At 37.1% G+C, this 25257-nt stretch overlaps 1 protein-coding gene across 2 annotated transcripts in view; it reads right to left on the reverse strand.

The window, feature by feature from the left end:
* Positions 1–25257, reverse strand: part of Col4a1 (Collagen type IV alpha 1) — a 1206096-nt gene that overhangs the window by 15766 nt on the left and 1165073 nt on the right. For both annotated transcript variants that reach the window (XM_090374514.1, XM_090374509.1), the window contains exon 38: positions 19870–20156. In XM_090374514.1, the coding sequence (XP_090230640.1) occupies positions 19870–20156 (287 nt within the window). The remainder of the gene's footprint in view (positions 1–19869; positions 20157–25257) is intronic.

Below are 25257 nucleotides of genomic sequence, written 5' to 3' on the forward strand. Positions count from 1 at the left end.
AGTTATCCTAACACATTCCATATACCAACCTGTTTTACGATGACTGCCATCAGTCCCTGAAACCCCCAACACCCCATGCTGCTGCTTATTCTAATAGAAGTAGAAGTAGTGCAAGGATCACCTACACCTCTGCCTGTGGCTACTTTTAACCTTTTAGTCTGTGAATCCCTCCCCAAGCTAGCAGTTTTCCGACCCACCTAACACTGCCTCGATAGCATCAGCAAATATTCTTGCACCCTTTTCATTTAAGTGTATCCCATCCCTGTAGAAGCAGTCTCGCCTGTTTACAAGCACAGACAAGGCTGAAAAAAATTTTACCCTTTGAGTTTTGCACATTTCCTCCAGGACCAAATTGATTGACAAGGCTCTCATCATGTGCTCCCTCCTATCATGTCTGGGCAGAATTGCAGACACTTTCAAATTTAACCCTAATTCACGACTTTTTTGCAACATTGACCTGTACTTGTGAAGTAAATCTGCAGATTTCCTACTCATAATGTAATTGGTGCCAACATGTACAACAAAATCACCCTTTGTGCCCTTAAAAGATGATATATGCTTTACAAGGTCATCAACATTTGCCCCTGGCAGACCTGGTCCTATTCCATCTATCCTTTTTGCACAATATATTCCCCGTCTCCTGACAACAGAGTCACCGACAATAACTCCTGTGGGACCAGTGCATTCTGCCTTGGAGATTGCCGCTGTGATGCCTGATGCACAGGAGTGAGCTCTGGTGTTGATGTGGGCAGCTGAGAGCTTGATGGGCCCTCATATTAATTTCTTCGAGGGCATCTACCCTACACCTCAAGCTCTCATAGATGCCCATCAGAAAGGTTAGTTGAGGCCTAATTTCTAGACACTCTCTGCACCTGGCACACAGAAAGACATCCTCCTTGGCCAGATATTGTTCCATTCCAGAGAGTTCAACAAATATTTCACAAGTTGCACATTTTTTTTGGCTGTGTGATGCTTTGGAGAATCGCCCCCTCTCAGTTTTGCTCCGATTCACAGCACTCCTGCCACTTTGCATCCGTTGCTTTTCTGCTCTAGTCTGGGGCATGATATTTTAAATTAATAAGATCAATAAATTTAATTAATTAATTGTCAATACTACACTATCTAATAGAATCCTAAATGCAGGGATGCCAATTACGCTATATAATTTTACGTTAGAGCTACCTAGTTAGCAGAATTAAAAATTTGAATTCTCTACCACTCTATATAAAAATAATGGCTGCAAGATTCGAACGAAACAATGATTTTATGTATATTGAGTAGTAATCTACAAAAACTCTTATCTAAATTAAAAATAACCAGCATATCTAGAACTATATGGCTACTTATAAAGTTCAATATAAAATAACAATTAGGTAAAAAAAATGGCAAACACTTATTGCTTTTTCGGAGCCTGTAATTCACAGCTGTAATTTTTAAAGAGAGTCAACACCCTCTCTTTAAATCACCTCCTTATCCTTACTAGAACAATTCCTGTATATCATTGACAAGGCACCGTGAGCTACCCTTGCAGACCATCTGCACTGCTCAAAAAACTTTATATCTGCTTGCACAATATACATTGTGCAAGCTTCCCATATACATTACCTTAGATTTGTCAATGTTAAACTTCAGTTGCCACCTCTCAGCCCATCTGCTCAACTTTTCTAGATCCTGTTGCAGCAGCGTACTGTCATTAACAACCCTGCCAACCTTCGTATGGTCTGCAAACTTGGACATTAAGCCTGATATACCATCATCAATATCATTAATAAATATATACAATACAATAAACAATGGACCCAACACTGAACCCTGGGGGGAGTCCACTAATAACATTAGTCCACAAAGAGAGTGGTAATCCATTGATTACCACTCTGTCTTCTCCCACTCAACAATCCTTTTATCCATAGCAGCAATTTCCTTCCAATGCCACACTGCTCCAATCTGTGCAGCAGTCTTCCATTTGCAACAGTATCCAAATATACGATATCAAAATTATTCTTTGCATCCAGTTCCTTTGTGACCAGATCATAGTATCGAATACAATTGGTCAGACAAGACGTCCCTTTACAAAACCATGCTGTGTCCGAGCTGTAACTGAAGTCTTCTCTAGATGATCCTGCAGTGCTTCTTTAACGAGTGCCTTCATTAATTTCCCTGGAACAGAAGTTAAACTAACAGGTCTGTAATTACTTGTGTCACCCTTTGATCCTCCTTTGTGAATTGGGGGTGACATTTGCACATCTACAGTCCATGGTATCTCCCCTGAGTTCAAGGAAGCTCTCATAATTATGGCTAAGTGTTTACTTACTTCCTTTGCTGCCTCCTTTAATATAACTGGATAGATCCCATGCACTCCAGGTGCCTTTGTTATGTTTATCTTCAACAATTTCTCCTCCGCTTTGCTCTGTAATTACAAAATCATCTAGCTCATTGCCATAGTTTAATTCACCTCTGGCATTCCCCTCCCTGAATAACTCCTCATGTGTGAATGTAGTTTCAAAATACTCATTCAGTTTATCAGCAACCTGAGCATGATCATCAATAGTCAAATCATATATCTGATCCGTTTCAGTCTAGAATTTACATAAGTAAAGAATCTTTTGCTGTTTTTCTTTGCATCCTTTGCCAAACATTTCTCATAATCTGCCTTCACCTGCCTAACCTCCATTGTGACTTGATTACAGACTAGCTTATATCTTCCATAGGCTTCTGCATCACCTGATAATTTATATGAATCCCCTCCTCCACTTTGCTCTGTTATTACAAAATCATCTAGCTCACTGCTATAGTTAAATTCACCTCTGGCATTCCCCTCCCTGAATGTAGATGTGAAATACTCATTTAGTTTGTTAGCTACCTGAGCAGGATCATCAACAGTTGAACCATCGATATCAAGTGGACCAATCTGATTAATCCCCTTCCTCCTAGAATTAACATAAGTGAAGAACTCTTTGCTGTTTTTCTTTGCATCCTTTGCCAAAGATTTCTTGTAATCTGCCTTTGCCTACCTAATCTCTTTTGTGACTTGGTTACAGACCAGCTTATATCTGACATAGGCTTCCATGTACCTGTTAATTTATATGTATCCCATGCATTTTTTCTTTGCCACATGTCTCATTAGTTCATCTGATATCCATTTAGGCCTAAATGGAAAGCCTAGTAGCTTCCAAGATAAATTCTTTGAATGCTTTCCATTTTGAATTTTCTGTTGGTAACATCTTCAGTTAGTCCAGCTGTATAGAATTAAATACTGTCTCAGACAGCGGTAGTCACCTTTACGAAAACAAAAACCCTTCTCTTTACCCCTGATGGTAGTTACCTCTTTGAGTAAATCCCACCAACACACTGTGATCACTGCCACCTAGTGGTTCCTTTATCTGCAGGTTCTTAATGCATGAAGAATCCCTACTGATAATCAGACCCAGAGTATTGGTCCTTCTGGTTGCCTCCTGAACATGTGATTGTAGAAAACAATCATCCAATAAATCCACAAAAGCTTTGCTAGTGTGTGAGTGACCAACCCACAAATTCCTGTCAATTTCTGGGAAATTAAAATCCCCCACTATAAAACACTTGGATTTACTGGCCCACTCTATTTCTCTGCACAATTGCTCATTATAGTCATCAGATTCATTAGGCCTATAACACACACACACACTTACTCTCATATTTCCTTTCTCAGTAGGCCGCCTCCGTAGCCAGGTGGGAAGGAGCAGCAGTGTGTAGCACACGCTTCTTGATTAGACCGGGGTTCGAGCCCGTCACCACCAAATACAGAGGATGCGGAAAGGTCAGGAAATGACCACCGCATATCCCGGAGCAATATGGCCTTAGTTGCTAATGCTCCTAAAAACCAAATAACAAACAAATAACAAACCTTTCTCAGTGCTTATGTCACATCAAACAGAGTCAACATTGCATCGTCCACCAACAACAGTTGGATGCACTTCCTTAGATTTTATGTGTTTCTTAACTAATATCATAACCCCTCCTCCCTTCCTGTACTGTCTATCCTTTCTGTACATATTGTGCTCCCCAAATTCAAATATTCTGCACTGCTGATGTCTGTGTGACACCATGTCTCTGATATCCCAACAATATCTGCCTTTGATGTCTTGACTAGCACTTCAAGCTATCAAATTTTATTAACTATACTCCTAGCATTGGTCTACATGCACCTGCTTCTACTCTTAGTTACCCTAACACAGCCCATGTATTTACTTATTCCACTATGACTCCCAGCAGTCCTGGAAATCCCCATTGCCTTGCTTTCCAGGCTGCTGCTTAATTGCCTTTCAATAGAAGCAGTGCAAGAATCACTTTCACCTATGCCAGTGGCTACTGTTAATCTATTAGTCCATGTATCTCCCCAAGTTAGCAGTTTTCCAACGCACCTAACTCTGCCTTGATAGCATCAGCAAATATTCTTGCACCCTTTCTATTTAAGTGTATCCCATCCTTTAGAAGGAGTCTCTCCTGTTAACAACACAGACCAGGCTGAGAAAAATTCTACCCTTTGAGCCTTGCACAATCTCTTCGGGGCCGAATTGCTCAACAAGGCTCTTATTATATACTCCCTCCTATCGTGTCTGGGCAGAATTGCAGACATTTTCAAATTCAGCCCTAACTCACAGTTTTTTCCAACATTGAAAAGAATAGCAAACAGTTTACCAGGCCAATAAGTTACTCTAAACACAAATCATCTTTATTTAAAATGCTTTGATTATCATTATTTTTTTGAAAAATGTTAATTTCCACTTTCATCATGTGTGCTTGAAAGTGTATTTCACCACAAATGTTGTAGGCTGATGTATGGGGCACGGCACGTGTCTTCTGAAGACATCTGTTGTGCATTAATCATTAATTAATGATTAAAATAGGAATTTTTTTCTACCTTCATAAATATAGCAAAACCTTTATTCCAGATGTTTTGGAAGTGAAAAATTGTTTACATGGAATTAAAAATGCAAAGAACCTATCAGGTTTCAATTTTAAATTTACTGTTGTTGCCTTTTATTTCAATATGATAGTCCTTCGGTATCATGTAAACAACCTGTTGTTTAAAACTAGTGAGTGTGCTACATAAAGTAGTTCTTTGTTTTATATTTAATTGAATAAAAAGTATTTTGTCTCAATTATTATTGAGGTAAAATATGAATTATTATTATTGACGTAAAATATTATTATTTATCTTTATTATTCCTTAATTTTATTGGAAAAACACACAGACACACATTAACATGTGATGAGCACAAATGAAAGTTTGGAATTTCATGCACTTTAACAGTTAGCCGAACTGGAAAATAAAAGTGTCTGATTAATATAATATTTATTTATATTTTATGACTGTAACTTTGTTTCTTCATTTTCAGCAATGGCCTTTTTTAATTACAGTGGATTCTGGTTATTTGGGCCACTGGTTAATCGGGGCAGCCATTTATTTGGAACAAATCTTAAAAAACAGAACCCAATTGAGAAAATAGTCAGGGTTAATAGTCAATGCTTAATTGGGACAAAAATGCTGTTTAATCAGGGCAGGAGACCGCAGCACTGGAGATTACCCTATGATTGTCTCCGACCGCACCACGTAGTTCGGTCGGATTTCTGGAGGTCACAACCATAAAACAATAAAAACAATTAGCAGTCACCTGTTTATTGGGCTTTTCTGTTAGTGCAATCTATCATAAACGAATAATAGTAAACTCAATCTTATTGAATTTGCGATAATACTGACAGCTGAAATTCTGTGGGTTATTATGGTAAAATGTGTTTACACTTCTATGGAATCTTCAATCATATAAAAAAATTAATTTTCAGAATCTTCTCTTCATTCCTATTTTTAAAGCTTCATAATTTGTTACTCCATTCTCACTTGCGCATATCGTGTTACTTGCAATTTGTGTGTGCCGTGTTTTTTGTTATTGATTGCTTATCTTTTTACTGTTTTAAATTTTAACCCCCACCCACAAATGTCCGTGAACAGAAATGTCAACTAGTTTAGTTAGTATGTACATATTACCACAATCTGATTATCACGTATATTCTTCCAAATTTCACGTATCATTTAATTTTTTAATTGGTAAGGTAATAAAGGGTAAATTTGTGCTTAATATCTCTTTACTTTTATAGTCTGTGGATAATATTCCTCCTATTTTTTGCTAATTAGAATCGCTGTATAATAGAATTAAAATTCAATTCACAAACGTGATCACAATGACCGGCGCTTACTACACATCGTATAATGAACGGTACTTTACTATGGTGAGTTCGTCATAACATTTTATTTGATTTGATTGTAGTGAACTAATTGTAAAGGGGGGGTACATTGTATTTTTAACTATATATGTGAAACTTCGGATAATTGGGGCAGCCGCTTAATCGGGCCAAAATGCACTAGTCCCGATGTGTCCCAAATAACTGGAATCGACTGTATTTCTTGGCCTTCTTTTTTTAAATATTTAAATTTTTTTAATAAAAATTAAAAATTACACACACAATAAGTACTGAAAGTACAGTAAACCCCCGCTATTCGCGGGGGTTACGTTCCTGAGAAATGTCGCGAATACCGAAAACGCGAATACTGAGTTATGGCTCCCATAGTAATAAAGGGGTTCCGTTCCAAAATATGAAATATATAAGAAAAACTAGTCTAAAATTTTGTCTATGTATGTATTATATGTACCTTCATAATATGACTATGTACATAGACAGTACCTAGTGAAATGCAAGCATATGGCATCGAAATGAAAATAAGAAACAATTTAATATTAAATGTAATATTTATTAGAAATTTCAAACAAATCTTTCAAACCAGCGCCTTTGCTTGCTAGCAAAAAAAAAACATCACGCCAGTGCTATCAACTAGTTTCGCTAACGTGTTGATAAAGGAGTTTTGCCTTTTCGCGAATGATGAGTGAACTTAACGGAATTTTATTTTGAGTTTGGTCTTCTATCCACAGATTTAAAGCTTTTTCCCTTTTTTATAATTTAACATCACGAGTTACAGAGCAAAATTTTTGAAACAATTAGCGCGTTTTCACGGAAACTACGGCGGATTTTTTCTTCGATTTTTTGATTGATCGTACTGTTGACTCATTGATTTTATAATGTTTTGCCACTGAGGACACACTTTCACCATTAGAAATTTTGTCTAATAACTCAATTTTATTCGCTAATGTCATCACCTTCTTTGATATTTTCACATTTCTCTTGTTATTCGTAGTCATATTTTTGTAGGGGTTAGAAAGAACTTGTCCACAATAAAGTCACTTTCTTCCGTAATACACTCGAAAAAGTCTGTTTTACGCTGCAAAACGGTAGATTTATCATTTTTGTAAGCATATCAATTTATAAATTGATAAATTTATTCAATTTATAAAACATATAAATTAAAAGCAAATGACGAAACCTTCTATGACAAACGCATAACATATACTGAACAAAGGGATTAGCGAGAAACATCCAAGCTCACGATTTTGTCACCCCTCTCCCCCACCCACTGAGGGCTGTTTTGACCGGGAAAGATAATTTTAGCCACGCCCATGTTTTTTTATGGCGGAGAAAATATTCACGGCGCTTTAAAATTCACATTTTTTTAGGTTTCATTTTATATTAAATCGGTGATCGCGAATACGCGAAACCGCGAATACAGATACCGCGAATAGCAGGGGTTTACTGTACTGTATATTAAGAAAAGAAAGAATATTGGTGCATCATAAGGAAAAGATAACCTCTCCAGGGCTTCTAGACTCCATTCAAAAGAATGAGGGTTAGGTCAATTAATGACCTATCTCTTATGAAGTCTCACCACTCTTTCTCTCTCACAGATGTTCTGTTTCTGTGGCATACCTTTGCTATAGATACTTCCATGGGCACTGTTCTTCTGAACTAACTTGTATAATTCCTCCCCCCTCTCCCAAACAGGTCTGAAACAGTCAAGATCCATTTACTATCCAACTGCAAACTCACAGAACCAACTTTTCTCCTTCCTCATTTATCCCTTAAACTTCTGTTTTCTGGAACAACCTTCCTTCATATGTACTTCCTGATAATCACAATTTACAAAAATTCAAGTTTAATGTCAACAAGCATTTTCTTTCATCTTTTCAACCTTTAACTCACACATGGCACTAAGTATTATTGGTTCTAATACCTTTCATGTTTGGGGTTTACATAAGTAGTAAACAACATATTATTTATTACAATTTAAATAATATTCATATTATACTTGTGTCTGTACTATCATATTTGTATAATTTTTAAAAAAACAGAAATGGTTAAAACCAAGAAAATATACATACTATTATAAGAGAATAAATTAATCTTATATCACTATAATTATAATATGAAGTTTTAAATAAATATGAAACCACATGAATTCGTACGCTGTCCATCATTTTTACCATTAATATTTTTATTAAAATGAAGGGGCAGCATTAAATTTATATTTACTTTTAATTGTTAAATTTTTTTATTCTCTAATATTATTACATTAACCAAAAAATTATTTTATTAAATAAATCTGACAGTTTTAAAATGAGAAGTATACCACTTTTTAAAAATACATTAACATTGTTAATTATCTATTAAAATATTTTCCATTGCTTATTCCTCTTTTACTTTGGGTGAGTTTCTCCCAAAATTTTTATTCTGGCCACTATTATTAATATTCATTTAATAACAATGTGTCGTCTTTATTTTAGGAAAATATCTTCTGAATCCCAGAAAATGTACTTTATCCGGGCTTTAATTTCAAAAGAATTCAGAGGTTATAGGAATGGTCATTATTCAAATGAAGTCACTTAAAGAAAAGTATTTTCATCGATCTGATTTTTACATTCAAGTCAGCTATATCAGTCTTTCCCCTCCTCCTCCCCAGGAATCCACATTGTTAGAACTCATCAGGTAATCCACTTTTGGAAGATGTCTGTTTTTCTAATATTGTGTATGTCTTAATTTTTTAATGCACATAGGAGAAATCCACCTTTGGAATTAATTTTAAATTTAAAGCAGGCCATTTTTTCATTGCATAAATAGCTTATCCTTCTAATTCAGTGTTGCAATATAATTTGGTTTCCCTATCTGATTTTACATATAAAATAACTATACAGTACAGATTTTAAAAACAGCTGGAGAAATGCCATTAGAAACAGGAAGATTTTTGTCATTCTGAAAATTCTTATCCTCTATTAAAAGGGGGAAAGGATAGTGAGTTTGGTGTGGAAAGTGAAGATTTATCAGGGTAATTGATGCAAGAATTAGAGGAAAAGTGAGAGAGACCAGTAGGTCAGCTTTACCTTTAACTAGTGGTGATGGTGTCTAAAATGTAGCAAAAACAGTGGCAGTTCACCTGACAGGTGCCAAACTTTCTCTATAATTTTTTGAAAATATTTTGGGTTTTTTTGAATTCTGCTTAATCAGTGCCAATAGATATTGACTTGTGGGATGCTCACTCACACACTAGTAAGACTGTTTTGGATTTACTAGATGATTGTTTTCTATGGCAGTATATTGGAGAAGCAACAAGAGAAAGCAGTACTCTTGATCTGATTATCAGCAGCGATATATAGCAATAGCTTAATGCATTCATGCATTAAATCCCACGTCAGTAGAATGATCACACTCTACTGATGTGGGACTTAAATAAAGACATAACTACTGTAAAGGGAAGGGCTTTTGCTTCTGTAAGGGTGACTACAGTGGTCTTAGACAGTATTAAAACACAGTGTGATACAGCTTGTGATGTTGCCAGCAGAAATGCAAAATGGGAAGCATTCAGGAAAGTAACTGTAGGAGCTACTAGGCTTTTCATACCAACTAAGAAATGCCATTCTGAGCTTAGACATAAATGGATGTCAGATGAACTGATGAGACGTAGCTGAGAAGAAAAATGTGCGGGATATATATAAATTATCTGGTGATATGAAAACCTATGATAGATATAAACTAGTCTGTAATCAAGTCACAAAGGAGGTTAGGCAAGCTAACATTACAAGAAGTCTCTGGCAAAGAATGCCAAGAAAGCAGCTAATATTCCTTTACCAATGTGGTCCACTGGATGTCTGTGGTTTAACTGTTGATGATGCTGCTAAGGTTGCTGAAAAACTTAATAGGCATTTTGTATTCATATTCATGGATGAGGAGTTTTTTACTGAGGGGAATTCCAGAATCCAATTATATTAAGAAAGGCAGCAGAGGAGGTAAGAAATCCCTTAGACATAATCATGAGAGCATCTTTGGATTCAGGAGAGGTCTGTATGAACTGAAGATCTGCAAATATCTCCAATTCACAGAGGGGGGGGGATCAAAGGGTGATATGAATAATTACAGATCTGTTAGCTTAACTCCTGTTCCAGGGAAAATAATGCAGTCTCTGGTTAAATGCATCATCATCTAGATAGGAATGTACTTATACTGCAGTCACTGCATGGATTTGTTAAGGGGCGATCTTGTCTGACTAATCAGATTGATTGGTCACAGAAGAATGCTTGATATAAAAAAACTGGGTGCAAAAAATTATTTTTGATACTGTGGCATTAGGGGCAAGTTACTGCTCTGGATAAAGGGATGGTTGAGTGGGAGAAGACAGAGGGTCGTTATTAATGGACACTGCTCTTCATGGATTAATGTTATTAGTGGAGTCCCCATGATTCAGTGCTAGGCTTGTTGTTGGTTTCTATATTTATTAATAATGAAGGTATATCAAGCTTAATGTCTTAAGTTCGCAGATGATACAAAGATTGGCAGAGTGGTAAATGACAATAATCATGGTAAGTTATTGCAACAAGATCTAAACAAATTAGGCCAATGCACTGAGAAATGGCAGTTAAAGTTTAACATTGATAAATGCAAGGTACTGCATATGGGTAGCAGTAATCCCAGCTTAATGTACCAACTGTGTGGTACTATACTCAGAGCAGTGGAAATAAAAAAAGAGCTGGAGGTAATTGTGCAGTCATATATGAAGTTCTATGAGCAATGGTTCTATAATATACAGGAACTTTGCTACCGGAGACAAGGAAGTGACTATCTTATTGCAATTTTTAGGCAACAACTAGTACTACTTACAGGTCTGGAGGCCTCATTTTGAGAAGGATTTAGATCTGCTGGAATGGGTGGAGAGAAGGGAAATGAAATTGATGAAAGAAATGAAAGGTGTGGTCTTAGCAAAGCAGGCTTCAGTTCTTCAAACTGCAGTGTCTTGAGAGTAAGTACGTGCAAGGCAATCTGATTGAGGTTTTTAAGGCTTTGAATGGATTGAGTAAGCCCAATGACAGTCCTCCTCTTGCCCAGACTAAACACAGAAATGGGCATAAATTCAAATTGAGAAAGGATGGTTCCAAGAAAGATATGAGGGTTTTCCTTGCAGCGAGTGGTTGGCTGTTGGAACAAATTTCCATCTAGTGTGGTGGAGGTAAGCAGTTCTTCCTTGAATAAATTCAAAGAAGAACTAGACAAATTACTGGAGGGGGGGATTCCCCTTGGCTGATGCTTTATAAGCTTGCTTACTTGCGTCACATGCAGCTAATAATAATAGGATGCGATTAATCCAGTGGATATGGCCCTGGAACAGCAATATCATGGACGTGGGTTTGATTCCAACAGAGGGAAAATGAAAGAATAATTGCAAAAGTTGCTTCATCGCATCAACTTTCCTCAGGGGTCAAAGTGATGGATGAGGCAGAGAGTGGCTCCATCTGGTTTCACTCCAATAACTATTACCCACCACTAGATGTAAAAGCCAAAGCTAAAACAGGCCCACCTCCATAGCTGAATGAAGATGAGAAGTAGAAATATTAGCATTAGTAGAGGCATACAATGCAAAAAAAGCAAGCTTATGCAGCATCAGCCAAAAAAAAAAAAAAAAAAAAATCTGATTTCACCCCTCCATTCATTCCAAATACCTGTTCAGCTCAGCCTTAAATTTATTTAGGCTATCAACTTCCACAACAAAAGATGGAAGTCTATTCCACCAATCAACTACCCGCTGGCTAAAGGCAAACTTCCGCACATCTGTCCTACAACTGTCTTTCCTCAATTTGAATTTATGCCCTCTCAGATGATTATTCTGAGCAAGAGGAAGAATCCCACCAGCATTGAGCATGCTCAAACCATTCAAGGCTTTATCCACCTCAATCAGATCACCTCGCAGGTGCCTAGTCTCCAAACACTAATGTGCAAAACTTAAGCCTTTCCTCGTAAGATCAACCTTTTGTTCCATTCACTAATCTCGTTGCCCTTCTCTGTACTCATTCCAACAGCTCTACATCTTTCTTAAAATGAGGCCTCCAGACATGTATACAGTACTCAAGGTGTGGCCTGACCATTGCCTTATACAAGGGGATAATCACCTCCTTATCCCTGCTATAAAAATTCCTGTATATCATTGACAAGACACCACGAGCTACTCTTGCAGACCATCTACACTGCTCAGAAAACTTCATATCTGCCTGCACAATTACCCCCAGGTTCTTTTCATTCTCTACCACTGTCAGTACCACACGGTTGATACATTACTCTGAGGTTACTGCTTCCCATATGTAGTACTTTACATTTGTTAATGTTAAACTTCATTTGCCACCTCTCACCCCATCTGCTCAACTTTTCTAGATCCTGTTGTAGCAGCATTAGTGTCATTAACAACCATGCCGACCTTCGTATCGTCTGCAAACTTGGACATTAAGCCTGATATACCATCATCAATATCATTTATAAATACAGAAAACAACAATGGACCCAACACTGAACCCTGAGAGACTCCACTAATAACATTAGTCCACGAAGAGCATTGTCCATTGATTACCACTCTGTCTTCTCGCACTCAACCATCCCTTTATCCATAGCAGCAAATTGCCTCCAATGCCACACTGCTCCAATTTGTGCAGTAGTCTTCCATGTGGAACAGTATCAAAAGCCTTTCTAAGATCCAAAAATATGATATTAAAGTTATTCCCTGCATCCAGTTCCTTTGTGACCACATCATAGTATCCAATCAAAATTGGCCAGACAAGACTTCCCCTTAACAAAACCATACTGTGTCCAAGCTATAACTGAAGTCTTGTCTAGATGGTCCTGCAGTGCTTCTTTAACCAGTGCCTCCATTAATTTCCCTGGAGCAGAAGTTACACTAACAGGTCTATAATTACTTGTGTCGCCCTTTGATCCTCCTTTGTGAATTGGGGTCATATTTGCACATCTCCAGTCCATTGGTACCTCAAGTGAGTCCAAGGAACCTCTCATGATTATGGCTAAGGGTTTGCTTACTTCCTTTGCTACCTTCTTTAATATAACTGGATCCCATCCACCCCAGGTGCCTTTCTTATGTTTATCTTCAACAATTTCTCCTCCACTTTCCTCTCTGTTATTACAAAATCAAATAGCTCACTGACAGAGTTTAATTCACCTCTGGCATTCCCCTCCCTGAATAACTCCTCATGTGTGAATGTAGATGCAAAATTCTCTATTAGCTACCTGAGCAGGATCACCAACAGTTGAACCATTGATATCAAGTGGACCAATCTGATTCATTCCCATCCTTCTACAGTTTTCATAAGTAAAGAAGTCTCTGCTGTTTTTCTTTGCCAAAGATATCACGTAATCTGCCTTTGCTTCCCTAACCTCCTTTGTTACTTGGTTAGAGACCAGCTTATATCTACCATAGGCTTCCCTGTCACCTGTTAATTTATATATATCCCATGCATTTTTCTTCTCTACCACATGTCTCATCTTACATTCATTTAAGCCTAAACTTTGAAAAGTATTTCTTAGTTGGTTTGAAAAGCCTAGTAGCTTCGAAGATTAATTTTTTGAATGATTCCCATTTTGAATTTGCTGTTGGTAACATCATCAGTTGGTCCCACCGTATAGAATTTAAATACTGTCTCAGACCTCCGTAGTCGCCTTTACAAAAGCAAAATCGCTTCCCTTTACCCTTGATGGTAGTTACCTCTTTGAGTAAATCCCACTTCAGCACACTGTGATCACTGCCACCTAGTGGTTCCTTTATCTGCAGATTCTTAATGCCTGAAGAATCACTACTGATAATCAGATCAAGAGTATTACTCCCTCTAGTTGCCTCCTGAACATGCTGATGTAGAAAACAATCATCCAATAAATCCACAAAAGCCTTTGCTAGTGTGTGAGTGACCAACCCCCCCCCCCCCCAGGGGCTTACACCCAGAATCCTGGCACACCCAGATATCATCATTCTTCTCTTTCTTGGTGATTTCCTTCTATTGCTCTCTCTCACTCTCTCAGGGTAACTCAAATTTGTTTTGGCTGGTGCAGCGTAAGCCTCAGGCTTCCTTGCACCATATGGCTAATAATAATAATAACCCACAAATTCCAGTCAATATCTGGGAAATTAAAATCCCCCATTATAAGACTCTTTGATGGCCTGGCTTACTCTATTTCCCTGTACCGTTTTTTATTATACTCATCAGAGTCATTAGGCCTATAACATACTGCTACTCTCAATTTTGATTTCCCAGTGCTTATGTCACTGCACTGAACATACTGCATCAAGTTTGGCATAGGATAAAGTCAATCACATCTAGGCCTTAGGCAGAGTTGGAGACAGTCTCCCGTGGACAACGGTGGGGCTGTTGTTGTTTGTAGTTTTGTGGTGCTTTGGCTATATTGTGCCAATGGTGGAGCCAGTTGCATCTCCCATATGGCTATGATAACTGAAGGGCAAGACAACTGAGCCCAACCTGGAAGTTCTTCCTGTGCAACTGCACTAGTGACCACCAAGGAAGGAAGAAGCTGATGCATGAAGTGGAGTGTCAAAATGAATATATTCATCAGGCAAGCATACTACAAAGTTACGAAGCTAGGGACAGACATAACAATGTACAGGATGAAACTATTCACCAAGTGGCTGAAACAGTTTCCAATTGTTCAGGTCACTGAATAGCAAATAGCAGACCAGAGATAGACCATTGCCAAGAAGAACCTGATAACTCATGCAATCTTGGAAAAAATAAAGCAGGATGTGAGTGACCAACTACAAACAACAACGAATATGGACAAAACAAGAAATGAAGGAGGAACAGCAAGTATGAAAACTGCAACCCGGAGCAGCCAAAGTGAAACAGACAATACTGCAATATCTAGAATAGAAGAAGAGTGGAAGAAAGTCCTAGCAGAATTCAAGGGAATGGATCCAAGAAAGACCAACACCATACCAAAGCTGACACTCAACAGAATCCTGTGGCAAGTCACAGACCACCACAATAGGTGAATAATACTGGATTGTCTTAACAACAATCCAGTAGTAGAACTACTGGATTGTTGTAAACGAAGTAGCACTAGACACCAGGATGCACAGAAACCAAAGAATAACACAAAACACAAAGACAAGGAACCACCAGCCAGTGAAAGAAGGCTACAGCAGAAGACAGAAGAAATAAAAGTGAAGATAGGCTAACTGACCCAGTATCAATGGGGTCATAAAAGTACGAAGCTGATCAGGAAAGTGAAGGCCATCCTCAAGAAAAGCAACATTCACAGCAAACATGAGACCTATAACGAGAGGATTGAAAAATACCTTGACAGCCTAAAGCAGAAACTCCTTGCACTCAGCAAGAGATTTTGCCATTACAGGGGGAGTACTCAGAAGAAAACAGACAACAGGATATTTGATGGAAATCAGAGAGTTGAAAATCAGGAGAATCAGACAAAAGGAGAAGGAAGGCAATGGAACCCCCTCATCCAACCAGAAGGTATTCCAGGAACTCTACGGAAACCTGTGGAGCAGGAAGTTAGCCATAACAGTCATGCCCCCCTGGACAGACCTAGAAAGGAAGAAAACCATGAATGTACAAAAGATGACAGAATGGGAGACTCAGGAGGAAGAAGTACAACAGTCAATCGGGAAGTCCTACAACTGGCAAACCTCAGGAACAGATAACATCCACTACTAGTACAAGAAGTTTGGCTGCACACACATACACCATCACAGTCTGACTCAAGGAATCACCAACCTGAATAAAAACAAACACACCACAAACCCAGCAGAACACAGGCCAATTGCCTGTCTCTCAACAATGTAAAAGACCCTGACCAGCTTCATAATTAAAAAGATATCAAACCACTAAAGCCAGAACATCATGGCTAAGCAGCAAGCTTACAAGAAGCACAACCTGTACACAATCAACATAGACTACTGCAAGGCCTTCGACTCGTACACCTTCTCTCACCTGCCATTCATGGATGACATCAAACTCTATACTGCAACAAAGAATGAACTCCAACAACTACTCCAGATTACCAAAGAGCTCAGCACTGACATCAGGATGCAATTTGGCCAAGACAAATACAAGACCCATGGACTGCATTGAGGATATCCAGTCAAATGAAACTATCTGTGAAGAGACTGAAGCCATGACTGAGTGAAAGACATACAAATATCTGGGTATGATGTAAGCCCACCAGTTAGAAGGAGATCGAGGTCTGCCTGACTGAAAAATACCATCAGAGACTGTGAAGCCTGCTAAAATCAGAGGTGAACATGGTCACAGCCATAAACACTTATGCAGTCCCAGTACTAACATACGGTGAACGTAAAGAAAGCCTGCATGAGAAGCATGCAAAAGTTCGATGAAATTTACCGGTAAAAGTACTTTGCCATAACGGCATTTATATTTGTTGCTTTCTCGGTAAACAGACGGTAGGTGTTATAGGTCAGGAGTAGAAATTGAATCCCATGGGAGATTGAAACCCTCCCGAAGTGGAGGGGGTAACCTGATCTTTTTTCTTTAGAATCACTGGTGGACTAGTGGATAAATTGTTTATTAAGAAAAAAAAAAAAGGCAAAGGAAACCCACACGAGAAGCACGGCAAACTTCGAAAAACTTTACCAGTGAAACTACGTTACAAACATTTTTTACGACTCCAGAACTTCCAATATGATTCTAAAGAAAAAAGGTCAGGTTACCTCCCCTCCACTTTGGGAGGGTTTCAAGCTCCCGTGGGATTCAACTTCTACTCCGTACCGATAACACCCACTGTCTGTTTACCGAGTGTGCAACAATACAAATGCCATTACGGCAAAGTACTTTTACCGGTAAATTTCGTTTAACTTTTGCATGCTTCTCATGCAGGCTTTCTTTACCTTAGCCTAACATACTCCTTCATGATCATAGATGAGATGAACACTGAGCTGGAGGAGAATACGATATTGACCAGGATAATGATGACAAAGAGGTACCAATGCCACCCAAAGTTACAGAGAGACTGAACATAGCACACAAAGAAAGAGGGAGGGATTTGACTGACCTCACTGATTAAGAACCTGCTGGATTACTTCCAGGAAAACACAGCACTGATCTACCAAGCAGAAAGAAAGACAGATAAATCGCACACAACACTCGACCTCAACAAGGGGACCACACTGACAGAAGAAAGAAAGAAAGAAAGACAGAAAGATGAGTGAAGATGTGTGATGATGGTGACCTCCATCAAGACTACATACATAAGATAGCCTCCAATGCTTGACTCATGAATGGAAGGCTCTTTCCCAAGACTGAAGGATTCATGCTCGTCATCCAAGACCAGGTAATCAACACCAAGAACCTCAGAGTAACAGATGACATACATCGACAATGCCACCTGGCCCCAAAAACAATCCAGCACACCACTGCAGGAATGTAGGATGATCACCCAGATGGATTACATTATCAGACATGATGAGATGGACAGGATAATACATTGAAAGCTAGCAAAAATACTAGCTGATCAAAGAAAGTTTACTGCATTTCAAGTGTGAGCCTCAGGCTGTACTAGAGATCTCTACTAACAGACTATACTGGACCGTGCCATCATAACGGACAAGATGATCCCACACAACAGACTGTACATAACTCTCATTGACAAGGAGGAAATGGATAAACATAGTGGTGCCCAACACCAGCAATCTCCAGAAAACATACAAGTAAAAGAATAGGACGTATTCAGACTTAAGACAGGAAGTCAAATATATGGGCATATGGAACAAGTAATAACAATCCCGATCATTGTGTGAATCACTGGCATGGTGCTAAAGAGTCTCCATAAGAACCCAGCAACAGTAGGCTTCCCAGAGAACACTTACATGGAACTCCAGAAACCCATGATCCTGAACAGCTGTAGGATAGTAAGAGACGTTATTAATGGACACACCTTGACCGACAGTAACCATAATAATAACAGTAACTGGACACAACCAACCACCCCATGCACTTGGTACTGGTACCTGTCATGGGGCAGAAAAAATCCTAAAAAAAAAAAGGAGAAAATTATTTTATAATAATAATTATTTTTTCTTAATGGATTCAGTACTTATTATATGCATTTTTTTTTTAAGTTTTAATAAAAAATTAAAAATCTTTGAGCACTTCATTTTACACATAAAATAAAAATATCAATCTCTTATTCTCATCCATTTTCCAGTAAATATTATTACAAAAGCATATATATATTTGATACTATTAATTACTTCTGTTTTCACATTTATCTAAAATTTATGGCATTTTAATGTGTGAAAAATTTGTAACTATGTAACTTGCTTTCCACAGTGTAGCAGCCATCAGAAGAAAGTAACAGATTTTGTATAATCATCTTTACTCTAAAAACAATAAATCTTTAAAAAACAACTAGGATAAGAATATAGACATTTATTGAACTAGTGGGAGAAGAAAAACAAGTAACCCAAAAGTTTAAACAAACACAGCATCGGTTCTTATCTAGTATCATGCTACTCCTCAAGCAGAAAGCCATATAGTTGCAAAGCTTCGGAATACTGTAGTAAAAGTATGTCTGCATTTAGGAAAGTAGAAAATTTTCAGGTTTTTAATCAGTGATTGATTAGTTAATGCAAGCATGTATTTTCAAGGGTCACCTATCAGGTTACCTGCCACTTCTGCCTGGTTAAACAGAGATGCAACAGAACCATCATGATGTAAAATATCTCTTTCTAGAGTAATCACAAAGTTTGATTACCAATTTGCATGAGGCATTTCTTATTCTTGGACTTTCTGAAATCAAATCTGGTCTTGTTGAGAAATGGTTTGCAAGTACTGTGTGCTTTAGTAAGAAAATGAAGTTAGAGGATTGAAAAAACTGCAATAAGCTTTTTTTGTCTTATACAGTCTTGGCACATCAGTTGGAAAACCAAGTTTCAGATAGAGCATGAGGAATAATGGAGTTAATCCTTAAAAGACTGATTTCAGCAATTTAATCAGAAGTGTTGAACTGTTTTAAACAAGAAAAAACAATATAAATCAAACAGATAATTTCATTTGGTGCTGGTGTAATACACTAAAAAAGTAACTCCCAGCTCTTAACTACACAGTGTTTTCAAGTGTCCTAGAGGACACTTGATAATAACGGTGTAGTTCGAGGAAGTAGAAGTATGGAAAAGATCAAAGTACCAGGTGACTGGTTAGGAATGTTTGGTATTACAGCAGGTAAACAAACAGTTTGTGTAAATTAACTGGTAACAGAAAAACTCAGCATCACTAACTTTTGATTCATTACAATTGGAAAGTGGAAGCTAGTTGTGTGTGGGAGGGATATGAACATTAGAGTTACCAAGGTTACAAATAAAAAGCATATGAAAACTAATTTTGATCCTTTGGGGCCTACCAAATTATCTTATCTCAACATTCAATTTAAAATAATTTGGATACTGAAAACTCAAATAGTATAAAGGATGAAAAACTAGATTTATATTCCTCTTTTGTACACATTGTGAGAGAAAAATTAATTCAATAGGGTTTCTAATTAAGCACAGCATAGGCATAACTTTAATGAAAAATGATAAGCAAGTCAAGTGTAATTAGTTTAAAATAGTCCATGAAGAGTATATTCTTATGTTCCCATACTTACCATAGCAAAACTATAACCTATCCATAAAACACTCCATCCTCGTGGACAATCTGGAATGCCCAAAGATTGACTGTGAATGGCAATAGCATTAGCAGGAGCCTCACAAACAACACAGCGACTTATATACTGTCTAATAGCTTCTTCACCAACAGCCATCATGGGAATAGGGGCATTTGTGGACAACCAGTAAGATTTATCATTTCGGCTAGCATAATTACACACACTATTGAAATCACAAAATAAGAATGGCATTGTACTAAAGCGTCTCAGGCATGATCCAGCAAACCCTGAAAAACAATATATTTTTATTAAAAAATATTTCTTTTTTATACTAGATTTCTAAATAACAATAATAGTGTGGGAATGTTGTGATTATCAAAATATAAGGTTGTGGTTTCTACCCAAATGACAAAGACAAAATAAGAACTGACATATTTTCTGGTTGAACAAATATATCGATATATGTATATAGTTCAAACTAATAAAGGTTATTTGTTATCTTTGGTTTTTTTTTTTTAGGAGCATTAGCAACTAAGGCCATATTGCTTCGGGATATGCGGTGGTCATTCCCTGACCTTTCCGCATCCTCCGTATTTGGTGGTGACGGGCTCGAACCCCGGTCTAATCAAGAAGCGTGTGCTACGCACTGCTGCTCCTTCCCACCTGGCTACGGAGGCACCACTAATAAAGGTAATTTTTTATTTCTCTCTCTCTGTCATTAACTTTAATGATCATTAATAGTCACAAGAAGTTACATTATATAAATAACCTTGCAATTCTGAAAAATACCTTTTAATTCCTAAGAGTGTAGGAGAACAAATATTATCCTTACATAACATATGACTTAACTTTTACTGACATACAAGTTATTCTGTAATCTGTTTTACAATAACATAATTGTTTTCTTTTTGTAGGCTTCCAACAGTGCTAATTATAGTATTCTCCCAACTTAATTTTTGGCACATAATGGCCTTTAGTTTCTGTTGCACCATAAAACCTCCAATAACAACCAATTTAATTTATAATATGGGTTTGCCTTTTTATGATTAATGCATAGGAATCAATTTACCTCTTGATAGGTATGCATAGGATATGCATATTATGATAAATATGCATATCCTATGCTAATTTAACTTATGATAAATTAGCCCAATACAAAAAAAAAAAAAAATTCCTATTCTATAATATATCCTTTTCTAATTTTTTTTTTTACATTTAACTTCTGCAACCTTCTATTACACTGCAAGTGTCACACACTTTACTGTCATTAATTTCATTGCATATAGTTGCATGCTCATTGTTGTTTCATGATAGCTATATAATGCAGAGAGAGATGTTATGCTTTACAACAATGCAGTGACATATGCATTTAAAGCTGATCCCTCCCCCAAATAATTTCAGGGCATACCAATATATTTTTGATAGTATCTCAAGGGTTTTCCCTAGCAGCCTGCCAGTACCGTTCAGAGAACCATGCTAAACTGTACAAAAGGCAGGCTCTTTTCATTCTCTGCTAAACTGTGTGTGGTGTCCAGTTGGTATGGGATTTGGGGTTTACTGCTACTCAAATGCAATACCTTTCTTCCATTTCTTCCTAATTTATAGAGGTGTTGTTGAAATAGCACACTGAGTACTATCACTAATGTTGAACTGTTCGAGAGAGACATCTAAAAATAGTTGTTGCACATTAAATGTTGGTTCAATATTTAGGATGCTAAATATAGTAAAACTTTTAATTGAGCAGTTTTGGGTGTGAACAGTTACTGTTTACTTGAATTACACATGTCAAGTCCTGCAAGAGATGCAGTCACAAAAGAACTGGATGCAGGGAATAACTTTGATATTATATATTTGGATTTTAGAAAGGCTTTTGATACTGTTGCACATGGAAGACTATTGCACAAATTGGACCAGTGTGGCATTGGAGGCAAATTACTGCTATGGATAAAGGGATGGTTGGGGGGGGAGAAGACAGAGAGTGGTAATCAATGGACACTGCTCATCATGAACTAATGTTATTAGTGGAGTCTCTCAGTGTTCGGTCCATTGTTGTTTTCTGTATTTATAAATGATATTGATGATGGTATATCAAGCTTAATGTCCAAGTTTGCAGACAATACAAAGGTTGGCAGGGTTGTTAAGGACACTACTGACGCTATGCTGCTACAACAGGATCTGGAAAGGTTGAGCAGAGAGGTGGAAAATGAAGTTTAACATTGACAAATGTAAAGTGCTGCATATGGGAAACAGTAACCCCAGAGCAATGTATAAATTCTGTGGTACTATACTCACAGTGGTAGAGAATGAAAAGGACCTGGAGGTAATTGTGCAGGTAGATATGAAGTTTTCTGAGCAGTGCAGATAGGCTGCAAGAGTAGCTCATGGTGTCTTGTCAATGATATACAGGAATTTTTCTAGCAAGGATAAAGAGATGATTATTCCCTTGTATAAGGCAATGGTCAGGCCACACCCTGAGTACTGTATAGAGGTCTGGAGGCCTCATTTCAAGAAGGATATACAGCTGCTGGAATGAGTACAGAGAAGGACAACAAGATTAGTGAATGGAACAAAGGATTGCTCTTACGAAGAAAGGCTTAAGTTTTGCAAATTACAGTGTCTGGAGTCTAGGCACCGGCGAGGTGATCTGATAGAGGTGTATAAAGCCTTGAATGGTTTGAGTATGCTCAATGCCGATGGGATTCTTCCTCTTGCTCAGAATAATCACTTGAGAGGGCATAAATTCAAATTGAGGAGATAGATGTGTGGAAATTTTCCTTTAGCCAGCGGGTAGTTGGTTGGTGGAACAGACTTCCATCCGTTGTTGTGGAAGTTGATAGCCTGAATAAATTTAAGGCTCAGCTGGACAGGTATTTCGAAAGAACGGGGGGGGGGGGGGGTGAAATGGGAGGTTTTTTTTTTTTTTTTTTTTGGCTGATGCTTGCTTTCTTGTATCAAATGCCTCTTCTAATGCTAAAGACTATTTACTCTTTTCACTTTCCACTTAAATATTGCTAGTTTTGTTCCAGAGTAGTTCATAACAAAATTAATCTTGTAATGAACCACTTATTACTGCTTTATATATTTGACAAAATAAATTTGTCACAGTCACGTTTGAATTTTTGTGCACTTAAGGTTTTGTGTTTATGACTTTTTGCATTTTATATTTTTCAGCAGAACTAATAAGTTTTTCTTTATTGAAAATAACATGTAAAAAACTAAATTTTTAAATTTTCATTCAAAAAGCATATCACATTTAATACAGCAATCCATTAACTAAAGATCAACAAGTGATGCACTTCATGCAGAATTCAAAAAAAAAAATAAATAAATAAAATAAATAAATAAAATAAAACTACTCTTTATAGAAATATAAAACAAAACTGGGCAAGTGCAAAATGCTATATAAGTGTTTTTTACAAACAGGGGTCTGACCAGTAAGAGGTTAACCATCCTGCCAACCTTTATATTATCAGCAAACTTAGACATCAAACTCCATCACTTGTTAATATATTAATTTACTATTTTGTTTACTCATTGGAACAGCATCAAAAGCATTATTGAAATCTAAGTACAGGTGACCCCCGCTTAACGCTGATAATTCGTTCCGTAAAAACAGAGTGCTAAGTGAATCCATGCTAAGCGAGCGCCGCATTCCCATAAGGTAACGTATATATTTGTGAGTTGTTGTCGGTGCCATAGGATATTTCCTAATCAATAATAAACGGTGGTGAAAAGATGCACAAATGACTGCCAAAATGTTTAATATTCAAATATTTGTACATATAAAATATTCTGCATTACATACGTATATAATTATGTGGTAACTACTTACGTATCAAAATTCCAATTAAAATCATGAATTTAATTGATTTAAATTGATTTAATTTAACTGATGAATTTAATCATGAAAGATGTGTGGATTTTGTGTTAAACTTTGGCCCTCTTCCAAATAAACTAAAAGGGATATTAATTTTAAATCCCCCACAGCATTACCACCCAACAATAAAGTCAACTGATCCTTCGCCGCTTTGAAACCTGACATGTTTTTTCTTCTTTCAATATGAAACTTCTTTTAGGCATTCGTTTCCACAAAAGTCCTGCTTCATCTATGTTAAAAACGTGTTGAGAAGTATAACACATATTACCCCTCTTCAATAATTTTAACATGTTCTTTTTTGAAAGTTTTGGCTCCTTAATCTGCACTTGTGGCTTCTCCCTGGATTTTAAATCTATTCAACTAGCCCTTACTAGTTTTAAATGGTTCCACATTTTTTTTTTTTTTTTTAGGCGAGTTTTCTTCAGATCATCATATAGACTAATCTCTCTCTCTCTCTCTTTTTTTTAATAATATTTAACTTAACTGAATTCTGCAAGGATATATTATTATCAATAAAATTAGTTAAAGTCTTTCCATGCATCTAGTTGCTTGCAGTGGAACAGCTATCTTTTCTGCTGCTAAAATTAATTCTTTATTTTTTTTTTTATAATTGTTCTTACAGTTAAAGTTGCAAGTCCTAAATTATGGCACACATCCGCTTGTCCTTTGACCGGAATCGATTTGCTTCAAAACATCTAATTTAATTTTCAAATTCAGTCTTTTTCTTACATTTATAGTCTTCATACTGTGCTCAGACATTGTTGCCTTTTTCATTCTTATCGGCCATTATTAACTCTTCAAAAAGTAACTGTGTTGGCTGCATTAATTATGATACAATGTTCAAGTAAACTGTCCGTTACGCACGATGTCTAATACTGTACTGAGTGATAACTACACTTTGGATAAATACATATAAAGCAAATATTACAAGCAATATACTTGATAATTTTTTAAAATGTTGATCTCGTAACTACGTAACAAGTCACTGTACTGCAAGAAAATTTCAGAGTGTGGGAAAATTTCTCAAGTCGGCGTGGGAAACGTTTTATTCTGTTTTGCTATTCATTTTCAAGCTATCGACTCCATCAAATGAAATGATTTCGTTAAATATGCCAAAAATGCAATCTGTAAAAGAGCGTTATAGTGATCTGTAACAGCGTTATAGTCAGATACAGGTTTATAATATAAGAACAGCGTTATAGCGAATCAGCGTAAAACGAACCGCATTATAACAGGGGCCTGCTGTATACTATGCCAAAATTATTCTTTTCATTCAGCTCCTTTGTAATGACCTCACAGTAGCTAATCAGATTAGTCAGTCATGATTTACCTTTAACAAATCCATGCTGTGGCTTCCTTGCAGATCCACTCCTACTATTACTTCTTTAACTGTTGACTTCATTATTTTCTCTGGCACAAAATGTAAGTCCTATAGGTCTGTAATTAACCATCTCAAACTTTGAACCACCCTTGTGAATAGAAGATACACTTATGCATCTCCAATTTGTAGG

This window comes from Mastigoproctus giganteus, chromosome 1, assembly GCF_048544385.1.
Source record: "Mastigoproctus giganteus isolate SK-2022 chromosome 1, ASM4854438v1, whole genome shotgun sequence".
Lineage (NCBI taxonomy): Eukaryota > Metazoa > Arthropoda > Arachnida > Uropygi > Thelyphonidae > Mastigoproctus > Mastigoproctus giganteus.